This window comes from Thermobia domestica, chromosome 18 (assembly GCF_964235325.1).
Source record: "Thermobia domestica chromosome 18, izTheDome1.hap1.1, whole genome shotgun sequence".
Taxonomy (NCBI): domain Eukaryota; kingdom Metazoa; phylum Arthropoda; class Insecta; order Zygentoma; family Lepismatidae; genus Thermobia; species Thermobia domestica.
This window is the reverse complement of record NC_137471.1, coordinates 147,838,165-147,855,890: the sequence shown is the minus strand read 5'-3', so window position 1 is coordinate 147,855,890 and position 17,726 is coordinate 147,838,165. Positions and strand designations below refer to the sequence as shown.

The 17,726-nt window shown below is 34.2% G+C and overlaps 1 protein-coding gene and 1 long non-coding RNA gene across 2 annotated transcripts in view; both read right to left on the bottom strand.

Annotated features, from left to right (window-relative positions):
* Nucleotides 1–2,652: 2,652 nt before the first annotated feature.
* Nucleotides 2,653–8,457, bottom strand: LOC145674965 (uncharacterized). Its single transcript, XR_014129090.1, has 3 exons — nucleotides 7,878–8,457; nucleotides 5,949–6,094; nucleotides 2,653–3,137 (listed from the first exon to the last, which is right to left on the bottom strand). It is a non-coding gene; the product is annotated as an uncharacterized LOC145674965 (long non-coding RNA).
* Nucleotides 8,458–9,619: 1,162 nt separating this feature from the next.
* Nucleotides 9,620–17,726, bottom strand: part of LOC145675294 (uncharacterized) — a 34,552-nt gene continuing 26,445 nt past the window's right edge. Inside the window, exons 3-4 of the mRNA XM_081745682.1 lie at nucleotides 11,191–11,336; nucleotides 9,620–10,207 (exon numbers count right to left, since the gene is read on the bottom strand). Of these exons, the coding sequence (XP_081601808.1) occupies nucleotides 11,209–11,336 (128 nt within the window). The 3' untranslated portion in view covers nucleotides 9,620–10,207; nucleotides 11,191–11,208. The remainder of the gene's footprint in view (nucleotides 10,208–11,190; nucleotides 11,337–17,726) is intronic.

Genomic DNA, 17,726 nt, shown 5'->3' with positions numbered 1-17,726 from the left:
AAGGGCAAAATGGCAGGGTACATAATGGCAGGAATTAATGGTAGGAGAACGAAATGGCACGCGGACGAAATGGCAGGAGGACATAAAGGCAGAAAGTATAATTTGAATTCTCGGGTTTTAAACTATTTTCTTTCTTAATTGGTAAATGAAGATTTCGGCATAAATTTTTGATTTATTCATTATGTTCCAAAATTCGAACTGCTAATAATATTTCAATTCTGAGAATTCTGATGTAAGAATTAAGAGAGTGCCACCAAGATTTCCACCGGAAGTTTGGATTTCTGATGAGGCAACTTTGTCTAACAATCCTCGCACAAATAACTTATGTAGGGGTGGAATCTTAAGTATTTCCATTTGGTTGGATATAACCACCCAACGGTATGGAAATTCATACAAAGCCTACAGAAAGAGAATTCCACCGTTCATTCTACCATTTCCTAGTGCGAAAGAGGACAATACCCCGTCAAGAAAACTAAAAAGGTTTATGTTGATCTGCAGCATAGATTGAGGAACCTGTGTGTGGATTATTACACAAACAAAAGATCTTCTTTTGGGGAATTACTCAAAACTTTAAATTAACGACAATGTGAGTAGTTAGTCATTCTTATGATTGCAAATTGTTTTTGTAGTCTATTTTACGGTTTATTTTATTCCGACACTTCCTAACCCACACAGCAATGAAATATTTTCAAAACGTTTCTAAAACGTGCCATCATTTTCCTTCAGAAAATGTATCCTACTTCCCTTAAGGAAATATATTCCATATGTTGTTGAAAACATTTTCCACATAATACTGAAAACATTCTCTGAATACACTCAAAAACGTTGTAGAAATATTTTATACGCCGTTAGAGAAGTTTTCCAAAAAATGTTTCCTGTACGGTTTCCAAACATTACTGAAAATGTATTTGAAACGTTTTATACAATGTTAACGGAATGTTTTTAAAAATGTTTCTCATGGAATATTTTAAAATTATTTACCAGTAACACAGACAATATTTTCCTACATATGCCAAAATATATTTGGTGAATATTTTTTGTACATCTCAGAAAATATTTAGAGAATAGTTTCTGTGCATGACAAAATATTTAGGGAATATTTTCTGTACATGACAAAATATTTACAGGATATTTTCTGTACATGATAGAACCCGAAGCCCATAGGCTAACTCGGTTACTATTGCAGATAAGGAAACAAGGTAAGATATAGAAGAAAATTTTTAAAATGCAGCAAGTTTTGTTTTTATATTAGTGTACCGCCAAATAGTAACGAGAAGTACAACGCTGCCACTGTTGGATAACACTGAATGGAAGAAAGTGTGGTTTGAAATTATTTGGACCAAAGGGAACGGAAAGACACAATGAAAAATATAGTGCAAGACCCAATTTTGCGTCCTTCGTATCTGCCCCCCCCCCAACACCGTGGTTGCTACGCCACTGGCGTGGATATTGCATTTGCATGTTTATCATTCACTGTGTCTCTTTTCAGTTCTTCTCGGTGTAGCTAATTTGAAACCACACATTCTTTCATTCGTGTAGCCCAACATGATGTATGGTAATGCATGTTCTTTATTGAGCGGTACACTAGTACTAAAACAAAAGTGTTGCTGGAATTTAAAAATGTCCTTACATATCTTACCTTGTTTTCATATCTGCAATAGTAACCGAGTTGGCCTATGGGCTCCGGCCTTTTGCGTCACTCTGTATATATAATGGCTTCTTGCTGGGAACAAATAGTGGGTCGAAAACAAGGCGGCCAGACTATGACATAGCAGCTGGAAGAAAACATAATATTCTTCTGTCCAATTTTACCTGCTTAGACGCCTCTGCCTCACTCTGTCTTCATGACGAAAAACCATTGCAGCCCACAGACTCAGACAAAATAAATAAATAAATAAAAATAAAAAATTAATAATAATAATAATTATAATAATAAACAGTGTAAATTGTAACTACATAACGTTAGCTTGTTCTCATAATTTTAAGCATTTTTTTACTCAAAATCTTATTTACACAAATGGTTTCTGGGTGTTCCACTGGTGCTACACTGGTGCTGGTATATGGCCACGCCGTGCATATATGTTGGGGTGTCTTATGTGACTTACGAGATTCAAACTGGATATCAGTGTGTTCACAATCGTCGCCTGCCAGTTTTGAAAGCGGCTGTATTGGATCCATTAAAAAAAAAATACGAAAAGGATTGAGGTTTAGACATCCAATTCAAGAAACAATTGTTGGCAATCCTTTTCCTATCTTAAAAATAATAAATCCAATATAGCCGCTTTGAAAACTGGCACGCGATGATTGTGAAGACTCTAAGTTGCAGTCTGAACCTCGCAATATGACATAAGACACCCCAACATACATACACGGCGTGGCCACATACCAGTAGTAGCAGTGGAACACCCAGAAACATTCTGTGCATAAATAAGATTTTGAGTATTTAAAAAAAAAATAAAATAAAATTATGAGAGCAAGCTAACATTATGTAGTTATAATTTACACTGTCCACTATAATAATATATATATATATATATATATATATATATATATATATATATATATATATATATATATATATATATATATATATATATATCAGTTTATATCGGTTAGTAGTTAAATAAAAATATAAATGTACACTATTCTGGCTTTATTTATTTAAATTCTCTTCAGCAGAATCTTCATGCTGCTCGTATTATTTGTTTCTATACATTAAGAACAATCTTCTCAAATATCAGAACTTCACATTTTAACTTGTAGAAACTTGTTCTAGAAAATTATGTCACTGACACGCTAATTCAATAGAAATCAACAACAGTATTTATGTATGTTGCTGAAAATATGTTCTACAAATCTACGGCGCATGGGGAATAGATCTTTTCACGAAATGTCACTTTTTTTGCTACTTTCAAGAAATATCCAATTGCTGAATACATATTTGCTTCTGTATAATCTCACTTTTGATTACCACAACTAACTAATTTCGACGTTGCGAATTGTCAGTTCAAGTTCTGTGGAACTGCAGCTGAATTCTTAACTGATTTTCTTGTTCGTCTCTGTATGGCATGTTGAAGCCAAATCTCAATAATCTACGCGATCTCATCGTTAGTTACGTTTCTCTTGTGTTGTAGTTTCTGAAAATAAAAAATAATAGGCAGTGTTTAATAACATAATAACAGCAGGGAATGATTAGAAATCAATTATTACATCTTAAACTTACAAAAATATTTAAAATGTTTGTGTAGGACCTACAGCAGCTTGTGAAGACAATAATGTGTTACAAAAGTAACATTCTGAAGAAAATGTAAAGGGCAAGGAAGACAGGGTTTGCCCATGTGGCCCCAGCCCGAAAAACTCGGTGTTTTTTTTTCGGGTTGGAACCACCCGAAAAAACCCACTTTAAAACCCACCTGGGTTTTTGATCTATTTGTTCGTATATTATTGGTACAACTAAGGTGATCACATTGTAAGTGATTTTTATCAGATTTTAGACTTTCCGTGGGCAAAGTAGAGGCTTTCTGGGATGGATTTTATTTTTATATATAAAACAAGAAAGTTTCCTCTTCTGGGGGGCGCCCCCTGGATCCGCCACTGACGCTTACTATTTCAAGTGCTAAGTTCAAATTTCCGTACTAGTTCCCGTGAAATAAGTGCTCGGGAAATTCCCGAATTCAACGCAGAAGGATCGGAAATGAATATTCAACAATAAAACTATTTATTTTACGCTTAAGCCTGCCATACGTCCCGTAAAATACGGGAAAGTCTCGCGTCCCCGTAAATTTAGTCGGGACAGAGAAATGTGCCGTATTTAAATTCCGTTCCATTTCTGCTATCATTATCAGCTTATTCGAAAAGTGAAGAACAAAAAATTCTGACATTGGCTGGGAATCCTGTAATTAGTGAATGAACAGTGCGCTGTTGCATGTAACAGTTTCGAGGAAGTTATTACACCACCCTGTTCGACTCGATAGCGAGCGAAATTTGCAATGCTCCTTTTTCCATTGCACTTGATGGAAACTCGGATACTCTCTGGAACATTAAAAAAAAAAAAAAAAGTGTTTCCACATTTACAAACACAGGGAAGTTGGCTAACCTTTTCTCCAGCAACACATTAGATAAGTTAACAAGAATTATAATCTTTTTCAGAGGCTAGGGGCACAGAATTGTGCTTTGGTCCAGGTCTTAGAAAAATGTAAATCTGGTCCTGACAATTACACACGACACAAGGAAAAAAAAATCCGCTTTTCATCAGATTAAACTGAGACGAACGTAATTTTGGCAAATACAGCCATGTAAATAAGTATTGCTAAACGCGCGAAGAATATTGAAGATAGATTGTAGCACTGATTTAAATAATTTGCATATTGTTTTCCTGTAAAGTATTTTTATAGCACATCTTAAGTTTTTAGGCATCTTCAGTCTGTACAATTAATTGCAGGGTAGGAACAGAGAAAAGCAGATGCTGCTTAGTGAACTTTTACCTATTATATTCTTGAAAAAATAAAATAAAATAAATAAAATAAAATGAAATTTTTAGTTTTAGTCTCACGGTTATGCCTGCTATGCGCAAGGTGACAGTGATGATGAGAAATGAATGAAATGGCGGAATGAAGAAAGTGGGAGGAAACTGAAGAATCCTGAGAAAACGCACGCACAAGGTGTTTGTCCACCACAAAGCTCACTTGGCGCGAGCTAAGATCGAACTAGGGATCTCGTGCACCAGAGGTGAACGCTCTTCCCACTGAGCCACCGCGGCCCATTCTACTTTTCTTTATAACCAGAGCTACAGCTCATTGCATTGTGTTGCAATGTTGAGAAGGGGAGGATCTGAGGTTTCCCGTATTCTCATGGAGAAAATATGGCAGGTTTATTTACGCTGGAAGATGTTAATTTCATATAAGACATTTTAAAACATTTATTTATTTCATACAACATGAATTGTATCTTTGTTTTAAATTAATAGACCCCTTTTGGTATTCATATTTGGCGAACGTCAGTCAGGCTTCTGGATGACTTGATCTACATTTGTTCGTTTGTCTGCCGAGCTCCTTCATGGCTATCCGGTTAGTGTACGCGTCTTCGATGTGGGACCCGGGTTTGCTCCCAGGAGGGAGCTCATGTGGTTCGGATTCCACGTTAATCAGTAGCTCCCGTCTCATATAGCCTCGCTGCTGAAAGGGGCGTTAAACACAAAATCAACTGAACTCGTCTGTCTGTTTCTACCACACACACTACAGGGTACAACTTTCGGCGTTTTAAGTTAAAATTGTCACAGTACAAGCATGAGACACTAAATTTTCTGTATAGATTTTAGCGGCATACCAAAGTAAAATATCAAAATGGGGGCCATTTTTTCAAAACAGCGAATATCCACGCTACGAAGCGCAATTTTCAGTCTTTTAAGTTGAATTTTTCACGGTGGAAGTACGAGATATGCTAAATTAGGCTTTGATGACCGCTACCTTGCTCGATTTCTTTGCCACGGAGCAGGCCTTACATATTACTTTGCCTCATAGAAATGAATAATTTTGATAATGTAGGAAGTAATCATGAAATGCTCAAGAAAACTACCAACATGACAGAACAATTCAGTAAAAGGATGAAATATATTTTATACATATTCAGCTCTCTCTTCCGCGGACACTTAGATGTAACGTGTCACTTGAGGACAGGAAAATTGCACATTTTGCTAAAATAAGGATTTCCAAAGCCTTTTAAATGTTGCGGTATATGCTTTTGGGAAATAAAGTTTACAGGAAGATGATTCTGAGAAGTATTCATGGCACAATAGTAAGTACTTAAAGCGAAGAAAATAAAAAAGGCACCAGATTTTTTTTTACAATATTTTAAACATAGTGTATCCCTATTCAAATGACAACTTCTATATTTTTTTTTATTTTCCACTCTGAAAATCAGATTAAAGAACAGAAGGGATAGTTTCTTACCTATTATTGTGTTAGTGGTTAACGAGGAAAGCTCTTTCCTTTTGCACCGTGCCAACTAAATTGCTCAGCTATTGCACTTGTCTTTTTCATGATGTTTCTTGTGATGGCTTCGAAGCTGTGACCTCCCAGATTTTCATTTCTTAGACCTGTAATGAAATACACATTAAGCACCCCAGAATTAAAATGGTAATATACGCGCAATTAACCCGTCATCAAAACAGAAATGTACGCGCCTGCTCCCTTCGGAAGCACCCCCTTGGGCCACAAGCCTTCACCCTCCCTGACTCGGTTAGATGGCATTCGTGCTTTTTAGTAGTCCCCTAACACAGATTGGTTTGTATTTTTTGTACTGAACTTCTTATCCACAGGAATCAATATAAATACACAAATCGTAAAGGAATTGTAATTTTTCGACAATTAATTCTGATGGCCCCCTTGAATTTTATCTATGCCACGTGAAAAATTTATACGTCGCCTGGCGGAAATCATTAAATAGACAACAAGAAAGAAAGTAGCGAAAGAATTATATTTCACTAAGTATTTCGAGCAGTATAAAAACAATACGTTTATAATAATAATTGAAATAGCATGAGCAATGCCGCCCGCAACATTACTTCTGAAAGAAACACTGATTTCGAGTGGCACGCCAGAAGTAAAACTGCACGCAGAATTATTATAACCTGTCATAAAAATGGTAATGTACGCCTCTTTGGGCAAGGCAGTGATATTATGTCAGTACATAGCATTGCCGAGCGAGCGTGAACGAGTGAAGGCGGATTAGAGCCCCGCAGGCACATTGTTTTCTGTCTTTCCCTCTTGGGAACTGTAACTGCTGTAACCGGTTCACATAAATTGGTTATTATCTTTGCCTTGCCTAAAGTCACTGACTCGCCCGCATCTTTTCCCTTTGGAAGCACCCCTCGTATGCTCTGACTCAGATAGTATTGGTGCGAGAAGGTTCTAGAACACAGGTCCCCCATATAGGTTAATAGATTTTTTTCAGTACCTAAGTAAAATATTTAATTCTCATAGTATTGCAGAGCGAGCGTTAGCAAGTGAAGGCGGGTTAGAGCCCCGCAGGGCACGTTTATTCTGTCTTTATTACAGATAAATGGGAAGAGGAACCTGTGTTCTAGAACCCTGCCTATTGGTGCTTTTTAGTGGCCACGTAGTACAGGCTGATTTGTACTTTTTGCACTGTAGTTTTTACATCATACATCCGGCCCCGTATATATATATACTCAAATCATAAAAGAATAACTGTAATTTTTCAACAATTACTTCCGACGGTCCCTTTGAATTTCATCTATGCCATGTGACGTATTTCAAATCGCCTAGCGTGAATCATTTAAGAGACAATAAAAAGAAAATTATTAAAAGAATCTATTTTTCAGCAATTATTTCGAATGGTGAGCCGAAAGTAAACCTGCACGTTATTTTATGTATAGAGATAAAAAGTAGAAATCTAGCATTCCACATGCCTTTATAAATTTGTAAACATAAGCTTGTACGGCAATAGTATACATAAGAACCCCCTGATCTACGTTTCTTCTATGTTCTATTATCACTTCTACATGAAATATCATAAATTTTCTACGTAGTGCAATAGTAAGAAGTATCCATGTGCACAAGACATGCGATATGCGTTAAATCCCCCCCTCCACATACACACACATAGATAAAGTACAAGGGCACTACACATGCAGATATAAAGTACAGTTACGTTCTTTTTTATTTTCGTATCAGTCGATAAGTAAATAAAAGTCGCTTTGTTACCCCTTTTGTAAGTTCGTACATACTCAATGAATAATCCCTAAAAGTATGAGCGTCCTGCTCCTTCGGGAACTGATGCAGCTTCATGTATACTATATCCACTTGTACTTGTACAAACAATAAAACTAAATTATTTTATGTAATCGTTATACTTACCGACTTCGAAGTCTTCTTTTAGCCTATAAGTGTGTTTGGTAGTTAAATTCAGCTGATTATTTCCATAAGTTTCAATATATTTCTTCAGTTGAAGGAATATTACAAGCAATACAAATAATCATCGTCTTAAATATTATTTTTTCTATATAAAGATATCTTCTTCAACATGATTGAATATACTGGTTTATTTTATTTTATTTTATTTATCTCTGCCTAAATACAGCCACAGATCAATGATACAGCTCAAATTCAACATAGCGCGCAAGGAATGCTGATACTTTCGATAAACAAATGACGGTTGATGTAGCGATGCTAATTTGCAATCTCAGATGTCTATGGGATGTCACACAGGATAGGCCTATCATAAATTTCTAATATTTAACAAATATATTTCTTTGATGCTGCTATAATTAGTATAATGATTGGTGATAATGCTACTACGATACTCTCGCGAGAGAATTTATTCAACATTCGATAAAATATTCTGGAAATACGTAATTCTAAAATATTGCATGAAAATATTTTATTTAAGTTACAGGACAATGTAACAAAAACATTTCTATACAAAATTAATAGGCGTTTTAAAAATATTTCTTATATTACGATCGAATTTATTTTTAAAATATACGAAATATTTTAAAAATTATATTTCATATGTTTTCTTGTAACAATAGAAAAGATTGTAAATGACATGTTCGAAAACATTTTATTTTGTTCATAGGCCTATTCTGTTTTCTTCATCATGTATGTAAAACATTTTTAGTGTTTCTTCGAAAACATTTTCTCTCTCAACTAGGAGTAAAATGTGCGATGTACGGCCTCTCCCCAGTTCCTAAAAAAAAAAAAAAAATATATAATGGGCAAAGATAGGCAGGAAGAATGGTGTGACGTCATCCGCTACTTACCGTCGCCTCACCTTTTCAGATTCACTTTTACTCCTGCTCTCAACATTGGAAACATATTACATTACATTCAACACAATATTTGTATTACAATTTGTGAAAATTTTCCTTACATTATTTTCCTATTAACGTTCTAAAAATGCACATCTTGTCAGTGGCGTATTTACTTTTTCGTTTCGTGGAGGGTATCTTTGCTAACTTTATTCCTGGAAATGTGAAAATTGTGCAGGATATTTCATTTACTTTAATATAATAAAACAATTTTTGGGGGGTTCTTAAGTCCGGAAAGCTTATTTAACGCCACTGCTTCCTGTACTTCATTAAATGTTCTTTAAACACATTTTAAAAAATATTTCCGGCAAATATTTGGGATACTTCTCAGATATAACAAGAAATATGTTTTCTCCAGTAACGGAAGAGTATATTCTGAAAATGTAAAAATGTTTCTATAATAGACCTATATCAGAAAATGTTCACTAAAGACACAAAATATCTTCCAAAACACAATTGAAAACATTTTTCCATTCTGTTTTAATGTTTTCTTTTACGTTTTAAAGTTTTATATTCAAAATTCGATAAAATATTCTGGAAATAGTACTAAAATATCATATGAAAATATTTAATTTAAGTTGTAGGAGAAGATTACCAAGATACTTTTGTAAAAATTAAGTAAACCTTTTTAAAACATTTCTGAAAAATATTTCTTATATTACGAAATAATTTATTTTTAAAATATTCTAAATGTTTTTAAAAAAATATATATAATACGTTTTCTCGTAAAAATAGAAAATATTACAAATAACGTATTAGAAAACATTTTTTAAATATGTGGAATATATTTCGTTTGATTGCTTTCCGTATCATATATGGAAAACATTTTTAGTATCATTTCGAAAATATTTCCCTTCTCAACAGTGAAAACATATTAAATTATATCCAAAACAATATTTGTAATATATTTTGTGAATATTTTTTGGATTTACTTTCCGGCAAGCATTCTCAAAATGTACTCCCGATAATTTATGAAATGTTTTACAAACATTTTTGGGAAAATATTTTCGGGAAAGGTTCGGAATACATTGGGGGAACCAGGATGGAAATCTCCAAAGAAAGAAAACCTTTTGGAAACCAAGGAAAATATTTTCTTTTGATTGAGGAAATATTCCTTGCTGTGTGGGTTCTTGCTACTTTCAAGAAATATCACATTGCTGAATAACCAGAAATACTCATTTGCTTCTGTATAATCTCACTTTTGATTACCACAACTAATTCTAATTTCGACGCTGGGAATTGTCACTTCAAGTTTTGTGGAACTGCAGCGGAATTCTTAACTGATCTTCTTGTCCGTCTCTGTATGGCATGTTGAAGCCAAATCCCAATAATCCACGCGATCTCATCGTTAGTTACGTTTCTCTCGTGTTGCAGTTTCTGAAAATAAAAATAATAGGCAGTGTTTAATAACATAATAACAGCAGGGAATGATTAGAGATCATTATTACATCTTAAACTTACAAAAATATTTAAAATGTTTGTGTAGGACCTACAGCAGGTTGTGAAGACAATAATGTGTTACAAAAGTAACATCCTGAAGAAAGTGTAAAAGGCAAGGAAGACAAGAGCTAAAGCTGAAAGTGACATACCTCAGACTGTAGCTTAATTACGGACGTTGTAACATGTTGAAGTTTTCGCACTTTTATTTTTAAAAAGTATAGCATCTTATAAATATTAAACCTAATATTAAAAATAATAATAATTTGAAAACATGTGGCAGCATTTGAGTTGATGAACTAGCGTCTCATTCCGAAGGCTCCGATCTCAAATCTGGGCCCGATCATTCTTTTTCCCTCAGTCGCACAAGATGAATGCCGAGATGGTTACTAAGGCTTTGATGACCGCTACCTTGCTCGATTTCTTTGCCACGGAGCTGGCCATACATATTACTTTGCCTTATACAAATGAATAATTTTGATAATGTAGGAATTAAACATGAAATGCTCAAGAAAACCACCAACATGACAGAAGAATTCAGTAAAAGGATGAAATATATTTTTATACATATTCAGTTCTCTCTTCCACGGGCACTTAAATGAAACGTGTCACTTGAGGACAGGAAAATTGCACATTTTGCTAAAATAAAGGATTTCCAAAGCCTATTAAATGTTATAACAGCGGTTGCAGAATATGCTTTTGGGAAATAAAGTTTACAGGAAGATGGTTCTGAGAAGTATTCATGGCACAATAGTAAGTATTTAAAGCGAAGAAAATAAAAAGGGCACCATAATGTTTTTCTTTTTTCTTTCTTTATTTTTTTACAATATTTTAAACATAGTGTATCCCTATTCAAATGACAACTTTATGTTTTTATTCCACTCTGAAAATGAGATTAAAGAACAGTAGGGAGAGTTTCTTACCTATTATTGTGTTAGTGGTTAACGAGGAAAGCTCTTTCCTTTTGCACCGTGCCAACTAAATTGCTCAGCTATTGCACTTGTCTTTTTCATGATGTTTCTTGTGATGGCTTCTAAGCTGTGACCTCCCAGTTTTTCATTTCTTAGACCTGTAATGAAATACACATTAAGCACTCAAGTAATAGTAATGGAAATTTAGAGCATACAACTGATGCCCTTAAACAAATTATATTGATTTTAGACGACAGTCTCACCGAGTCAGTTGCAATTGGGGCATCCTCGAAATTAATATTTGCACTGACGTTTTATTTTTCCAATAAAAGAAAGGTTACATACTAATTTTCAAGCAGTTGTACAGGGTTGGCAAAAACCATTGTTTTTATTGAAAAAAAAACAGTTTTTTTGTTTAAATAATTTACTCTTTGTATTTATATTAGATATGGACAGAAATTAATTTGTTTCGTCTTGGTGTTATTATGCAACAACAAGGTTATGCTGAAAGGGAATCCAAACCGCTTCTCGGCTTACATCCAAGAGAAATTGTCCATTTCGACACGAAACCGGGACTAATTGGTCAGAAGTGAGATTTTCGACTCACTCACGAAGGACTCCTGATAAAAATACGTTATACTGATCTTTACATAGGCCTAGTTGTTAATATAATTGTCAAAAGTCATTTCAGAAGGACAAAAAGATTAGTTACAGAAGTAAAAACATTATACAGAATTACATATAAATCAGGAAACTCCCGCCTTAGCCATTGGGAAACTCCTATTATTAGTTTAAATGTATTTATATGTAAAATTTTAAGGTCAACGTATCATATTAAATGACAAATTTATTATGTAGATAACATTCAACAAAATTAAAACAAAGTCGAATCCAAGCTGATGTTGGAAGCTACGTAGGATGTTGATACATTTTGCCAATTTCTATCAATATATTTAAGCAACCTTGGCTTCTTTATAAAACAACAGGCATTCAGGCAAGTAGAAATATACAATTTGGTTTCGTTTCACATGTTTAGGCTTAACATCCTTATGAAATACCAAAAGTTATCACGGAGAAGACTTTCGCTTAAAGGGACACCGAATCGCTACTTGGTTTACACTTGAAAGATGGGTTGTGGTTCGACCGAGAATTGAACACGGGACCCCATGATTAAAAGATGAAAAGTAGATAAACATAATGCATATGGTGTGATATGTGGAGACCACACAATGAGGTTCACACGATTTAAAGCATTTTTCGTTCTTTTTTTCTTTTTTGGCTTAAACCTGTTGTTTTTTTTAAACAGCTGTTTAAACCAGCCAACCCTGCCGTTGTAAATTAGAAATTGATGAAAGCAACGTATATATAAAAAAATATTACGAAATCTACAGGAAGACGAGGAATAATTTAACAGTTTCAGAATATACACGGTGGTCATAAAGTCAATACTTATTTTTAATTTAGATTATCCTAGAAATTGGCATCAGCTTAGCTGGCGTGTGATACTGTTAACATTTTAGAAGTTGTGGAAAATGCAGGTGCATACGTTGAAATGTAACTTAATAACCAAATGGTGGACTCTAATAATGTATTCGATGAAAATAAAACTGTGAAAAGTTGCTTAGTTTTAGAAATATTCATTGTTACAAATAAGAACTGACTTTACACCCACGCTGTATTCAGGGAGTAGTAATGCAGAAAACAAACTATTCGCGAACATGGATGAGAGATACTTTCTAGCATGCATTGTTTAACAAGTCACGTATTTCTAAATTACTTCCAAAGCAAAGCCTACACGAAGTTGTTCTATCAGAACTCATAAATATCAAATTCTGCGGAGAATTGTAGGTACTATAATGTCAGCAACCTATATTAATACACTAGTTTAGCATTGTTCACAGATTGAAAATATTATGTATAACTCAAGAAGCAGATATTGTACATGGAAATTAAGATGAAATGAAACATTTAGTTTAACGTCCCACGTTTATGCATCCAGGGTGAGACGCTGATGATGAGAAATGAATGAAATACTGGAATAAAGTATGTGGGAGGAAACGGGACATCCAAGAGAAAAAACACGTACACGGTTTTTCTACCACAAAGCCCGCTTGGCGTTAGCTGGGATCGAACCAAGGACCCCATGCAGCAGAGATGAACTACGTTCTTTCTAAACATTTCAACTAGTTCTAAACGTACTCGCTTCACTGTCGGACCAACAATTGAGCCTCTTTCACTCTAATATACGGAATTTTCAAAAACTCTCGGACACGTGACTACTAACTTTTACCACCCATCTCCCTTAGGCTTATAGACAAAAACGTGGGACGTTAAACTGGAAGATTTCATTTTCATTTCATTTCATATTTTTTACCACCTCCATCGCCGTCAGCACCCTTCTTCTTCCCTTCTAGGACATATATTTAAATAAGAAAGCTTATTTTTTTATCTAATTATTTTAAATTAGAAGTTCATGTTTCTAACCTTCAAACCAAAACTTTTTTCCTTTGCCCCTCTTTTCTTAAGATTTTTACTAAAATATCAAAAATCAGTGAAACACGTACAAATTATTTTGAATGAGGAGCCTAAATACAAAGCATCAAGTTTCTAAGCTTAAGGGATTCGGAGATGTGGCCATCTTATTAAAATGCTTTTCAACCCTTTCCGCGTATCCGCGCATATCCGCGTATTTCTTCCATTCTAAGTTGTGTCAAAATAATAATAATAATAATAATAATTAAAAACTGAAATACGTGCCTAATTATGTTAAATGATGAGTCCGAATTCCAAACTCCATGTTCCTAACCTTCAAATGTTTCGGGATATCGACATATGATTATAATAATTGCAAACCCATCCCCTGTTTGTCATTTTCCCCTCTTATCTTTCCATTTTTACTAAAATATCAAAAAACTCTTAAAACGTATCAAATTGTTTTAAATGAGAAGTTCAAATAAAACTTCAAGCATGTAAGCCTAAGACATTCAGAGATATGGCCACTTTATTAAAGTACTTCCCACCCCTTATTCCCCCTTTCACGTAGAATTTCCAAAAAATCTTCCTTAGTGTTACCATACGTCACAAATCCTATGTACTGTCGAAATTTCAAGTTTTTAAATTAATCGGCTTGTCTTGTGCGAGGATCAGTCAGTCGTCACTCAGACCTTTAAATTTTAGGTGCTGGATTACTTTCGGCGTACCACATTTTGGAAGATATGCAGGTAAAATTCAAAACTATGCATGAAAAGACACATTTATAAAAAATAAAATTCTGCAGGCGATAGAATTAAATTCAAAGTAATATACATGTATTTTAGGTTTATAAGTGAAGCGTTACAAGTGTAAAATAATTATAAATGCTTTACGATGGATAAAATACGTAAGTGCATATGAAAGACAACTGTATAAGATAACTATTTTCCACCGGCGCCGTATTCCTACACATTGTGCAGAAGCTGTATTTTATATTTACAAGAGAAGCACTACTAGTATGACTTTTGGTTGGTTTTCATTCTTGGCACTGTAGTTCTTCTCGAACTTCTTTTAAACCTCTATTTAAATTTATTGAAATCTTATCTCTTCCATGTTTATATTGTGAGCGTGTGGCCTCCCTCACTCCCATTCCATTTTAAATTTCCCAGTCACTGTTGGTTGAATTGGAATGAGGCTCCATGTACTGTTCGTCGACGCAAACTGTGTTCTAGTTTTATCTTTTTATAAGTTGGCAATCCTGTGAGTGGTGATTCGTGCTTCCTGTTCACCGAACAAAGGAGGTGCAATATGGTCAAAATGATGCAAAACATGGTTCGTCGAATTCCATCATCATCGAGACTTACTTTTATTGTTTTTAACATTTCAATTATTTTGCTTTAATGGTAAACTCATTTAGCACCTCTCAATATGTATACTTTTATATAAAAAAAAACATTTACTATTGATATTTTTAAAATATTTTTTGTTATGTATGGCGCAAGCTTACTGACGCCCAGTAAGAAGCGCGGGGGTGCTCAAGAATGGCTGTTAGCTGAATGGTTCTGCATACGTCGTGTTCACCAAAAATCAAAAGTTTCGTCAACCATCTTTATGAAAATTTTAAATCTAGTTACGTAACATACAAAACTAACGTCGAAGTAATATAAAAATGTAAAATTAGTGCAAAACCAAAGGATGTATAAAAACAGCGCTTGACGTTCGAAATAGTAAAAAGGAATGATTTGTGAGCATGGAACCTTAAGAAACAAATAGTTGAATTTATTCGCAGTTGAGAAAGAAAACTAAAACGGAGCCTAAATGATGACCATTGATCAATCAACAAGCATCTATAAAAACATTTCATCAGTGGGAATAACAACGTCACCCCCCCCCAAAGCCACCAATTTTTAGTGCAACAAAATTTATTGTGAATAAGTAGCGTGTGTTAAGTGTTTGTGCATTGTATAATTTAAGTATCAGCCGGCATTCTCAATCGATTATTTTCTTCAAAGAAAGAAAGAAATCAATAATTCACTAATATTTCTTCGTAATATTTGCGTATGAACATCGTTATGGGCTTATGATGTGCTAATTTACGTTGAGTAAATTTTACTATAATATGTAATAATAGTGTATACGTAAGTATTACATACAACTTGTGTTCATTGAATAAAAATTACATATGGTACATGTTTGGTTTGCAATTACTTTTACTGTGTGCTCTACACAAGTCACTACTGAAATGGTGGATATTCCATCTAACAACTTGTAAATATTTTGTTGATGTCACCAGGCGTGACGAGGACGGTGGGTGCCCGAAGTCGCAACCTCAATTGAGTGTCATATTGGTTCGAGATCCTGCTGGGAGGTTTGCACACGTTTTATTTTAGTGTCGTCAGCTGTTCGGCGAATGTCCTCTTTCCACCAATTGCTGAAATCCACCGCAGGTAAGGCGTATCGAACAATACTCGAACTCAGAAGGGTATGTGAATTAGCTTATCCCGAATGGGACCAGGTAAGAATCAAACTCTTCCGGTCATAAGAATGGCTGCCCCGAACCGGAACCGAACCCAACACAATCCAATTGTGTCATAATATATATATATGAACTTCTAAAATTTGTAAAAAAAGATATATAGATAGGTATAACAAGCAATTTCTGGTTGAACTCAGATATTTATATGCATAATACAAGACAAGCGTCGGATTTTAATGTAGTCTTCACGTTTAAAAGTGCATAAGAATAGTACATTTCCTATGGCAGTGAATATTTATAACAAGCTTCCTTCCACTTTAAAAAACAAAACATCCGGCTTCAATAAAGCAATCAAGTACTAACTATTCGAGCACTGCTTCTATTCTGTAGGAGAATATTTCGCAAATCCATAATCACTTATATTAAAAATGTCTGTAGTAAATAAGGATTAAAGTGTATATATATTTTTGCATATGTATAATGTAATGCTTTATTAACTGTTATATTGTTTTATATCGTTGTATGTAAATTAGAATAATGAAAAATTATACCTCTTTTACTTAAATTGACGCTATTTTACTATTGGATGTAGATTTAAATGTATAAATATGTACACATACAATGTTCTTGTGACGTGTCCAACTCATACGTTCACGTTGTGAACAATTTGTATGAAAACGTGTGAAAATAAATACAATACAATCAGTGTTTGAAAAACCCGGACTTTTTTGAAAAAGTCCAACACACCTGAACCCATATGGGGTTTTTCGGGTTTGTTTTTTCTTCGGGTTTAATTGAGGTTTTTTTAAAAAATATTCCAATGCCTTTAGGGTAAAAGTGTTAAAATGTGATTTATATTTCAAGATTATGATTGTCACAACTTGCAACAATTTTATATTCACTGCTGTTTTGAAAAATGACTCATTTTGAAATTTTACGTTGGATCGCCGCCAAAATATATACAGTTAATTTAGAGTGTCTTGTGCTTCTACTCTGAAAATTTCAACTTGAAAAACTGAAAATTGCGGCGTGGATACCCGCTATTTTGAAATTTTAGGTTGGTATGCCGCCAAAATCTGAACATGAGAGATTTAGTTTGTCTCGTACTTGTACCCTGAAAATTTAAACTTAAAAGACGGAAAGTGGTACCCTGTTGTACGTGTGGTACAGGCAGACGAACGAACAAATATAGAACGAATCAGCCTAATACCCTCACTGACATTCGCCAAATATATTAATTGAAAACAAATATATTAATTTAATTTAAACAAATCAATCTATAACTCATGTTTTATAAAATAAAAGTTTCAAAATGTTTTAAATAAAATTAAATATTTTCTAGCGTAAAATAAATGGTTCTATTGTTGAAGTTCACTGCCGAAAACATGAACAAGCGGTAGTTGGCCAGTACTCCAAATTATATGCCAGTAGCAAGGCTAACTCTATAAAAATTGTTGCGTGAGTACCGCAGGATTCTGAAACGTGTAGTTTTGGAGAGTGCACATCTCAGTTTTTAAGTGAAGTCTCGACACGACTACGGTAGGTCCCATAGTTTTGGCGCTATAGACCTTTAAAGTTCATCTTTTCATATTCTTAGCAG